Source organism: Artemia franciscana, chromosome 19, assembly GCF_032884065.1.
Source record: "Artemia franciscana chromosome 19, ASM3288406v1, whole genome shotgun sequence".
Taxonomy (NCBI): domain Eukaryota; kingdom Metazoa; phylum Arthropoda; class Branchiopoda; order Anostraca; family Artemiidae; genus Artemia; species Artemia franciscana.
This window is the reverse complement of record NC_088881.1, coordinates 23,367,546-23,379,065: the sequence shown is the minus strand read 5'-3', so window position 1 is coordinate 23,379,065 and position 11,520 is coordinate 23,367,546. Positions and strand designations below refer to the sequence as shown.

At 32.7% G+C, this 11,520-nt stretch overlaps 1 protein-coding gene across 4 annotated transcripts; it reads left to right on the top strand.

The window, feature by feature from the left end:
• On the top strand, positions 1–11,520 carry LOC136039447 (chromodomain-helicase-DNA-binding protein 1-like). 4 transcript variants are annotated; one of them, XM_065723207.1, is made up of 4 exons: positions 1–118; positions 4,834–5,082; positions 7,104–7,252; positions 9,441–11,520. In XM_065723207.1, exons 2-4 carry the CDS (start codon positions 4,887–4,889, stop codon positions 9,462–9,464), a joined length of 369 nt encoding a protein of 122 aa, XP_065579279.1. In that variant the 5' UTR covers positions 1–118; positions 4,834–4,886; the 3' UTR covers positions 9,465–11,520. The 4 variants fall into 4 exon arrangements, 3 of the variants coding, with proteins under 3 accessions (XP_065579279.1, XP_065579277.1, XP_065579278.1); XM_065723205.1 differs by having other exon boundaries at positions 7,104–7,257; XM_065723206.1 differs by having other exon boundaries at positions 61–118; positions 4,845–5,082; positions 7,104–7,257.

Genomic DNA, 11,520 nt, shown 5'->3' with positions numbered 1-11,520 from the left:
GTTGAGCTCAAACAGTCTCTTTGGTTGACGCGAAAAAAGGCCTTTAATATCGGAAATATAACCCACCATTATCATCAATAACTCGTTACAGTTCGTCTCGTTTTCAAAGGCTCAAGAGGTAAATCTACTTAAGACTGTATTTGGTGTTAAATGTTAGGAATAATCTAGTCCGCCTATGGTCAACTCGTTCAAGTGGCCTGTTAAGTGACCATTATTGTTCAATCCAATTCTTTTCTCTCTTATTTCTGTGACTATCTACCTTAGTTTTGCCCTAGGAATGACACATTTAGACTTAGCCAATCTCATCAAATGAACTGACATAATTTTTCAAACAATCCTCATAAGGGCATACTCCATATTTGCCTCTCACTTAATTGGACTAAGCTTTAGATTTAATGATGACTATTGACTATTGTGGGGGGATAAAGTAGTTACATATGGTGATTCTCTTGCCTGATTAAATCTGGGTGTCTATTGCATAAGGTGACCCTGATACAGTATAGCTTGAGACATAGGCACAACTTGTGGAACAAAATGTTGTGTTTTACCTGTATCACAGTTAAAATACGCCACTATACACAAAAATATCACTCTAATCAAAAGCTTTTTTAACATATAGAAATATATTTTTTTATTCAATTAAATAATTAATAATTGTCTTTCAACACCCAAATTTATTATTTGCTTTATTTAAAAAGTTATGGGTGTTTCACATTTCACATGTTGTACTTTGAGAAGAAATTCTCAGGATACTTTATAGTTAGTCTCCTTCATCAACAAGATTAGAAATCTTGGTAAAATTCTAGTTAATTGACTTCTTGCTATCTCAGAAATGGTTTAGGTTAGGAAAATGAAACTTTCAGGGATGAATCTGCAGACTAAAGTATGTCTTGTAAGGTTAGGTTACCTAACCTAACAACCTTTGATGACCTTTAAAAATATGTGTGTTATAAAAGTGAAACCTTGCAATATAGATTTTTTGCTTAATTGAAGTACAAGAAAATTGTTTTCAGCTTCATAACTGCTCAATTCCATTATATAAGGTTTTAAAGATATGCAAATACATTTCCTAAATTCTATAAAAACATTGATATGGCTCAAAATTCTACTCAACTAACAGGAATTGCATTTTCAGAACTAAAGGCAGAGAAAAAGCAACTAATAATTGAAAACTAAGGAAAAATGTTGTTTTGTCAAAATTTCAATAGGTATAGAGCTGTCATGTAGGCAAATTTCAGGGCCCTCTTGAGGGGGAAGGAGTGGAGGTGGGTACTTTAAAATACCTTCCTGGGACATACTTTAGCCTGTAGAACCATCCCTGAAAGTTTCATTTTCCTAACCTAAACCCTTTCGGAGATAGCAAGATGTCAATTAACTAGAATTTTACAAAAATTTTGTTTGTGATATACATGGATATGGTGGGTACACTTAAATTAGGCTCAACTAGTCTGCAGCTCTTTGTAATAATAGTTCCCAAAAGGAAAGATAATTACTACCAAGCTTTTTAATTTATCTAAAGGATTGTTTTTTAAGGCAGGAAACCTATTTAGGCCAGCCCATTTGTTTTTCTAGGACAAGTGGCTATCATGACTCTAGAGGGAGAAAGAGTAGAGATAGGTACTTCAAAATATCTTCCCAGGGCAGACTTTAGCATGTAGACCCATCCTTGAAAGATTTATTTTCCTAATCTAACCCCTAACCAAGATAGCCAAAAAAAGCTAAAGTAGAATTTTACCAAAAATTGTCCCTGGAAGGTATTTTCAAGTACTTTTGATGTACTTTGTATTAGATATTTTTCAAGAAAATTTGTTAGCTTCACCAACAACTGTGCTCAATCCCTATCTATGAAGTTTCAAAGATCTTAAAATAGGTTGAGGCTACATTTCATAAAGTTTGAAAAAAAGACATTTGGCATTGCTTAACATTCTACGCAAGTAACATGAATTGCATTTTTGGAACTAAAACAACAGAAAAAGAAACTTGTAACTGAAAATTATGATAAAATGTAGACTATTTGTCAATTCTCCTATAGGTCTAGTAGAGGAATTTGTAAGACTCAGAAACCAGAAGAGGTATAACATGGGAGCTTTGCAATACTTTCCCAGAGAATGTTTTTGGCCCTGTTCCCTAACCTAGCCTCTTTCCAAGATAGCAAAAAGTAGTTAAACAAAAATTTACTGAATTGTTCAGACTGAAGTCTATCTATAAGTGAAATCTACTAGAAAACTAGTTAGCAAGTCTAAACATCCAAAAAAAAAAATTCAATGATATTAGGCTCCTAGTTGACTAGAAAAACTTTTCTAAATAGGATATGAATGGAACTATGTTGCAAAAAACAATAATTATGTACGACACAGCTAATTTAAAGTGCTTTATTGTAAATTTTCTCCATATTTTATATCAGGCCTTTAATTTCTGGGCTAATATAGGGTAGCCTAAACATGTCTGGGCTAACATAGGGTAGCCTAAACTTGATTTTCCCACTTGTTGAAACAGTAGGCTACTACTGAACTAAAGCTGAATTTTAGGGTTATAATTTTAGACTCTTAGATTTGAATTCTAGATGATACTTTTTTACTTCCCTGGAATTTAGGCTAGTTAAGTTTGCTGAATAAATTATCATGTTTAGATCTGAAGTCCAATAATGGTTTCAATTTAGGGGCAAGATTTCCCCAACCATATCATTCAATTTTGCAAACTGAATCCTTGTTGCCCTTTTTTTAGACTAACCACTCTGCTGTTAATAATGAGCAAGATCTTGATATCATTATGACAATGAACTAAAATTCAGTCCTCATGCTAAGAGGTGGGCTGCTGGTTCTACTTCAACCAAGGGACTGGTTAAGCATGCTGTTTCCACCCTCCCTGAAGTCATCAGTCTTCTATATAAGGACTTTGTCTCTGAGGCATGATCTAAATGAAAGCGATTTGATGTAGTGGTGGTTTTGGCACATATTTGGCCCAGCGCAAAATCTTGGTTATCCCCCTCCCCCATGTCCCAGAAAAAAATTCAAACAAAATTAGATTAAATCTTACTTTTCTTACTTTATCATCTGGAAAATTTGAATAATAAAAATCACAAAAACAATGCAATTAATCAAATTAGGTGTACTTAATATAGTTTACAAGGAATCGATATAAAGATATGGGAAAAATGTAAATTATGGATTCTGTTTACTTATACTTACTGCCAACTGTGTCCTCTACTTTATTTTGATAAATATGAAATTTCTTAACCATTATATTATTTATTTGAAATTTAAAGCCCTCAAAATTTTGTCACTTGGGTCAAGTGCCCCCCTGAAACCGCCTCTGCTTCAAAGCATCTAGCAGAGACCAGCAGACTCTAAGCCTACAACGACGTGTGTCATCAAAGGAAGCTCAATTGCACAGTATGACTCCTAAAAAAAGTCTTCACTAAAAAAAAAAAAAAACAATCGAAAACGCTTTGAGTTCTTACTGTCACTCTTGTAATGCTTGGAAGATTTCAGCTATGCCTTTTTATATAGGGCACGGCAAAGTAAAAACAATGAACATACGTAAGAACTATACAATTTTTTAATTTTGTTTAATGTTTATAATATCTTTTTTATTTGTAAAGTTTTAAAGTTTTGACTTCAAATTTTACAATACGCTTCTTCCCAAAACGTTTAGTTAGAGCTAAAAACAAAGTCCCTTTTTTCACTTAGATTTAATAAAATTGTTAATAATTTTATTGAAAATCTATATTTTTTAAATGTCATTGTGGCCCAAAAGAAAAGGCATGTATCAGCTTTTCATGAGATGTAAAATCAAGTTTTTTGGTTTCCAAAATCTTTGTAATTATTGGTCAATGTAGCTTGGCTTCTTTTCAATATATTTAATGTAGGATAATGTTTGTGTGGTCTTTGAACTAGGTTTTTTTTTCATGACCCCTCCTTCCTTTGAAGTAAATATTTCTTCAAAATGGACCAGAGAACAAAGATCTTCTCTAGTATTGCTGATTAGCCAGCAAGAGTTTAAAAGATCGACTCGACTTCATATTAGGTGGAGTTGAAGGTGTGTGCTTAACTCAAGCCTGTATAGCTCAACCCCGTTCAACTCAACCCCATTCAACTCTACATAATTGACTCAACCCTGTTTAAGCTAACATCCTTGCAACTCAACCCCATTAAACCAAAACTCTTGCAGGGGTCAAGTTAAACTGGAGTTGGACTGCATTGGGGTTGGGTCAAATAGTGGGTTGAGTTAAATGAAGCTTGAGTTGAATGGAGTTAAATTGTATGGAACCGGAGTTGAATTATAACTGATACTCTGGAATGAAAAATAAATTTTGGATATATTCTCAGGGAAAAAATTTAGGAGTTTCACATCTTTTTGAGAAGTCTCATGAATATAATTTCTAGATGTTTTCCAGAGAAATTGCCTATGGTTTGTTTTCGGTACCCAACTGAATGAACGTATTTCAAGCAGTAGGCTATACGAAATGAGTGGGTCAATACTGCTTTTTAGGGCTAGAATGAAGGGTTAGATGGCTTGGCCTCGTTTTACGGAGGAAGAATTACAGATTTTCAAGGATTGTCCTTTTTGGCAAACTGCTTAGGGCGAAATGGAAACCAGGTCTTCCGTAATTGGGGTGCGAGGATGTTGTTGGGAAAAGGGAACTTCCTTGGAGGGTGCAAATATGCTTTGAATAGATTGGAATGTAGAAAGAGCGTGCGTAGCTTTGTTTGGTGACTTAGTGCTGAGTTGTTAGTAGTAGTAGTAGTGTCTTGAATAGTGCGAAAAGTGTCACAAATTGTCATGGATGCTTGTTTAATCGTACAACATAGCCTGAGTGTTTTCTCATTTTAGTTTTTCCCTAGCTGTTTTTCAATGGCCCGTCTTCCCCAACTAAAGTTTATTCTATGGAATTTCAAATCCGAAAGCTGATTAAAAGCTTCCCAAAGTTCTCAAATCAAATTGAAAGGATTAATATAGTCGCTGAAGGTGCTAAACTAAAGGACAAAAATATAGATGACTTGAAGAAACTGGGAAAGTTGCTCATAGAAAGAGCCAAAGCAGCCACGATAATCCCTCTTCGCAGGGATCAATCAGGAGAGGGTATGAATTTTTCAATGAATTTATTACAATAAAACCCTTGGCCTATGGAATAAATACAAAAAATAAATTTTGCGTTGCGTATGGCATATTTCAAGTTAAGTTAACTTTATTTGAAGAAGTACCCCATATGCAACTGTTGCTCTAAATGCAAATAAAATTAAATGAAACTAATTAAGAACGGGTGTAAATTTTATTGTCATATAACCTTTTATACCTTCATCCTACTCCGTTTGGGGAATACTAGCTTTTCGTTTAATCCCTGATGTATTTCCTTGACATGTTTTACTGCTTCTGTACAATCCATCTATATCGGCTTCTATGATAAATTGCTACCTATATGCCAGTATCACTTTTTAATTAAAAAGTAAAATATGGTAAATAAATATACTTCTTTAAGCCAAAATTTTTGGCTTAACGCTAGAAAGCTTTTTCTGACTTGAAAATGAGGAGGAGAAACTACTAAATAGTTAAAAAAACAGAAAATAACAACAGTTCTGGAAAATGCTATTTAACAAAAGAAAAAAAATATCAAACGGAACTCTTATATGGTACTCACATTTGAAAATAAAATCATAATATTTGGGCTTTTATTAGTATATATATGTTTCTCAATATTCTTTCACTGTCTTATGGTTATAATCCCTTTGGAAGGATTGGCACGTTATTTTTCTGCAAGTTCACAGTTTAGTATTTCAGTGTTTGACGATAATCTTGGTATCATTTGATAGCAGATATTTAGCTTTATCTATCCATCATTTACATCTACCATCTAATTTTGTCTATCTACCATCGTCATCCTTTTTCTACGTCTCATATCCTTTATCCATCTACTATTTAACATGTACCTTCTACCGCCCCTTCTCCATTGTACATTTTTCAAATTTCTTCTCCATTTCTTTAGGTTTAAACATACAAATTAAAATCATTTATTTTAGCTATAAACGGAAATCCAATGTGGTCTAAGAATTTATAGAAGGTGCTCTAAATTACTCCAAGCACTTTTTGCTTTCATCCTTTGGAATATTTTCTTCACTTCAATAAAAGCCAGAATACGTATAAAGTCAGGCTGTTAATTTTTTCAGTAAGCGTCTATTGCTCAAAGCAATGGAAGATTGTTCAATTGCTTTAAAGTTTTTTTTGAAATGAGATAAAGTTTGGATTCAGAAATGTTAACTTTCTCCTCGACTAGTTAGGTAGATGCGCTGGAATCATTGCAATAAATTTTATGCCAATTTCTTGAAAAATTTCTTCCTGTTCAATAACTTTCAAAACTTGTGAATGTTTTGATTATGGCTGGGTGTTTTCTGTATTTTTCCTCTTGAACTGCGTCAAAAGGGGATTGTTGGTCTATATTAAATGGATTAAAGAGGAAAGCGCAAACTGTGACCAAAGGAGACAATTTAAACATTAAGTAGAATATGTTATTTTTGATCATGATGGGGGGGGGGAACCATCTATGTTACTTAGTGCACTTTGTACAAATGTCTTCTTACTTGAAAAAGAGAAGAATAGTTTTCAGACCCTACCAGCAGTAAAATGGTAATGGTTATGTACTAGTAACGGTATAGACTAGTAACCATATAATATACAGTAGATATGGTTCCTTTTGTAGGGAATATGACTTAATTTAAGATATACTTGGCTTAGTTTAGTGAATTTACCCCTACTTTTTACCCACCTCCTCTATTCTACTGCCATGATTACGTCTTTGCACTCAAAAACCTCTGGTAGGCCACCATGCCCCAACCCCTCATTATGGAGGGGATTGATATACATTTTTTTCTTAATATGTAAATCAGGAAAACAACCACATACTACATAAAACCTAGGTTTTCAAAATAATAGTATTGAGTGATTGAACCTAGATTGCGAAAAAATGATCTTTAGGAGGAAGCTACTTCGCACTCTAACTAGATTAAACTTGTCGACTGTAAGTCTAAATAAGTTTATTTAAGGTCAAAATTGTGTTTTCACTTGCCAGCAGCTGGCCCTTTCCTTATGTTCTTTTCTTTTTTGTTTAGTTGATAAGAAGCCCTACAGAGAGCCGGTTTTGAAAGTGGCTGGATTTCAAAGTAGAGCCAAGTCTTTGTTTAGATATCAAAAAGAGCTTGAACTCCTGGCTAAATTTCTCCCCAAAAATAAAGAGGAACGAAAGATGTGGATCATAGATGTAAAGCAAGTTATATTTACAAATAATAATAATTACATTTTTAACTAATAATTACTAATTATATCAAAGCTAGGCCAAGATCCTGTCGGACGTCATACGTAAAAAAAGCTCTTACATGTACTGGGATCAAACCGACTCCTATTGTACAATGGAAAAGTACTTGCTTGAGGAACCTATTGTATAATTTCTGACACTTGCCAAATTTATATAAATAGATATTTACAGACACTTGCCAATATATAAAATGAAAGATTTAGTTAAATATGGAAGAAGATAAAGTATTGATTAAAAGAAATTACTTAATGCTATGGGACTATCATACCGTGGAACCTACTGTAGATAACAAGGACCTCATTGGAAGGTCCTAGTTATTGATGATACATGATATTCAATGAATGGAACTTTCAAGAGTAAATCTCAACAAATCATTTTTATTTGCCTTTTAAGTTTTAGCGTAAAATCATTTTATAGTTTTATGCTGTTACAAGGATATTCCTTAATGTCATAAAAAGGATATCATTAAAAATTATGTTAAACTTTCTGGTGTATTTATAATGGACTCTAGACCAAGTCCAGTCCCTATAAACTTGGACTGGTTTCATGGGCTTGGTCTATTGTATATGGATGGTTTGTATCATACCAGATTTTGATATTAGATGTCCAAATGCGATGTAGAACTTGAAAAAATCGCAGTTTTTTATGTATAATAGTCCGTAGAGTTAGGCGAATATCAAGTTTTTTAGTTTAAATTGGTTTTTTTTTCATAAAAGTGGATGAAAGTAAATTTTTGTCAATAATTCTGTAACTTAATGGGTTTTTATTCTCACTTCTGGAGCTCACTCATCCAAATTGTTTATTTTTTTTTATGCCAGTTTTCTTGTGGTAGTTATTTGCCGAAGTTGTGAATTTTTAAACTTTTTGCCTGAATTTTCCTTGTCTGAATTAGGTTGAGACCATACTAGGCTGGAAGTAAGAATACCATAGCAATTGATCATCGGCAATTGCTGCAAAAGTTTTTTTTAAGTAACGTAAGAAAGTTACATTGAAACAAAACTACGACTCTGCACACCAACTTTTTTTACGATCCTATTAAATTTCCATTGATTTGATCGAACATCAAACATCAGATCTTCTCTGATCAGATCAATATCTGACTGATGAGGTTTGAATTATTTAAATCTCTGACAGATTTATGTAGAGAATTCAGCCTATAGTGCTATTATGCTTCGTGTGATCTTAAATCGTACTATAAAAATTAAGGACCTGTAGATAGGTTTATATATCTATTAGAATTTAAACTTGTATTATCTGATAGTAAGATGTCATTTCTACAATTTAATGTTGCTTCAAGTTAATTGCTAAAAACAAAATCCAGTATATAAAACCAAAATTGATTATGAAGCTTACCAAAGATAAAATGATTAAAATAAAGATACTTATAAAACTTTTTTTGGTTGGCAGGAGTCTCAGTGCATTTGGATATAAAAACGCTTTTTATTTTATTTTTATTTGCTTAATTGCTTAATTGCTCATGACGTACGGGTTCGTCTTAGAATGCTTTATGTCGAGTCTGTCTTAAACTTTCATTTGTCCTTGTAAAATTTATGAGTAGTATGAACCTCAAACGTACTTGGAAACAAATACATTTTCTAAAGTTAAATATTGCTCTGCCCAAATCGATCTGTCCGGTTTGACATAGCATAAACAGGAAAAAAGTCATCACTTTCTTCGATTGCATGAATTGCAACTCCGGCATGATGGTTTTTTGTAAATAAATAATTACATTTTGTCTTTTTGAATTTTGTGAAGGTGAAAAAATGTTTCCATATTGTTTTTTTTAAATTCTTTGGTACTTTCTGTGTTTTCGTTCTAATTTTATCACATTGTTCTTACTTTATAATAAAAAACTCTCTCTCTCTCTCTACCACTTTCTTTATTTGTTTATCAGATTGTTTTTACTTTGTAAGCACGACTCTGTCACCTGCCAAATTATCTCTTTCTCTCTCTATCTCTCTCTCCCTCATTTTCTTTATTTGTTTAAAGTTATTTTGTTTTATCACACTCAGGCTAAATTTCTTTAGTGTTGATCATTTTGGCTGTTTTTGAGCAATAGAAAGATGAATCCTTTGAATTGTCTTTTTTCATTTATTGTCGTTTTTCACTTATTTATTCATTTTTCTTCTTATAGAACCAAAAATCCATACTGGAGTAGATCGTGAACAATTGAAGACGATTCCAAACTTCTTATCGGTGTCTATGAGCATGGTTTGGGTCCAGGCTCTTGGAGCAATATCGCGAAAGATCCTTCACTTGGTCTTGAATTGAAGATTTCGCGTTTTGATCTTTTTCCAAAACTTAAGAAAGACCATTGTAAAAATCTAGAGAGAATCTTAATTCACTGACGGATTGAGGAAAGAGGGCTCTCTTAAATAAATCAAAGGAAAGGATTGTCATCAAAGAAATTGTTTCAGAGCCGGAGAATTGTTTTATAATCGGCGGAAAATAGCTCAGCAATTTCAAATCAGAGATTTGCTGATCATTAAATGTCTATGTTCCAACTGCTCTTTCATGAGCAATACTTAAAAAAAAAGAAACAAAAAGCAAGCATTGTCAGTTGGTAGCTATCGTGTCCCTGTCTTCAATAGAACGATTTCATTATAACTTTATATAACTTCTTTTTTATAAATTTTATTTTTTTCATAACTTTTTTTGCATAGAACTGTATATAACTTTCAAATAACTGTTGTTTTTTCAAATCAACTAGATCTTTCCTGTTTGGGCAATATGGTATTTAAGGGATCTTTCATCGACTTTTTTGACAGTAGTTCTATGTGAATAATGCTTGGGTTTGTTTTTGTGTTTGGTTTTTGTTAAAAATAATTTGTTGAGATTTACTCTTGAAAGTTCCATTCATTGAATATCATATACCATCAATAACTAGGTCCTTCCAATGAGGTCCTTGTTATCTACAGTAGGTTCGACGTTATGACAGTCCCGAAATAAGTTTTGCATGTGGGGTACTTCTTCAAATAAAGTTAACTTAACCTGAAAGATGCCATACTTAACGCAAAAGTTTTTTTGTATTTATTCCATAGGCCAAGGATTTTATTGTAATAAATTCATTGAATAATTCATACCCTCTTCAGATTGATCTGGAGATAATAATAAGAATTCATACCCTCTCCAGATTAATAAATTCATTGAAAAATTCATACCCTTTCCTGATTGATCCCTGCAAAGAGGGATTTGATCCCTGCGGAGAGGGATTATCATAGCTGCTTTGGCTCTTTCTATGATCAATTCTCCTAGTTTCTTCAAGTCATCTATATTTTTCTCCTTTATTTCAGCATCTTTAGCGACTATATCAATCCTTTCAATCGGATTTGAAAACTTTGATAAGCTTTTGATCAGTTTTCGGATCTGAAATTCCATAGAATAAATTTTAGTTGGAAAAGACAGGCCTTTGAAAAACAGCTGGAGAAAAACTAAAATGAGAAAATACTCAGGCTATGTTGTACGATTAAACGAGCATCCGTGACAATTCGGGACTCTTTTCGCACTATTCATGACACTACTATTAAAAAATTAATGTAAAAAAAAAAATCATTTAAAATACAATGTAATTTTTTCTTGGATAGAATATCGAAATAAATGCTTAATAAAACTTGATATTCTACTAGGGTCCTAATGGCGGCCATACCTTCTCTTGCACTTTGGGTAGAATCTTGGTTAGCGCCCCTTCCTTGTCTTCTAGAAATTCTGGCGTCAACTTTTAACAAAATTTTGTTAAAAGCTTTTAACATTTTTTATTTTATTCAAAAACTTCTGTTTTAACATTTTTTTTTTATTTTATTCAAAAACTTCTGTTTATTTAGTAAATAGTTCTATGCTTAATTTGAAAATATATAATTTTTTAATTAAGTAGAGGCAAAATTTTGTTAAAAGTTGACGCCAGAATTTCTAGAAGACAAGGAAGGGGCGCTAACCAAGATTCTACCCCAAGTGCAAGAGAGACCATGGCCGCCATTAGGACCCTAGTAGAATATCAAGTTTTTAATTGTCATGGATGCTCGTTTAATCGTAGTATTAAATAGTTATCTATGGTTAGGTTTCTGATGATAATCTTTCTTTTTTTGTGTGTGTTTTTTTTACTTTTCTTTTTCTTTTTTTTTGTCTTTAAGGTACTATGTATCCTAATATGTTTCATTTTTCGCGCCTGATTTTGGATTTTATATATACGAGATCGAATAAATTAATGTTTCGGTGAA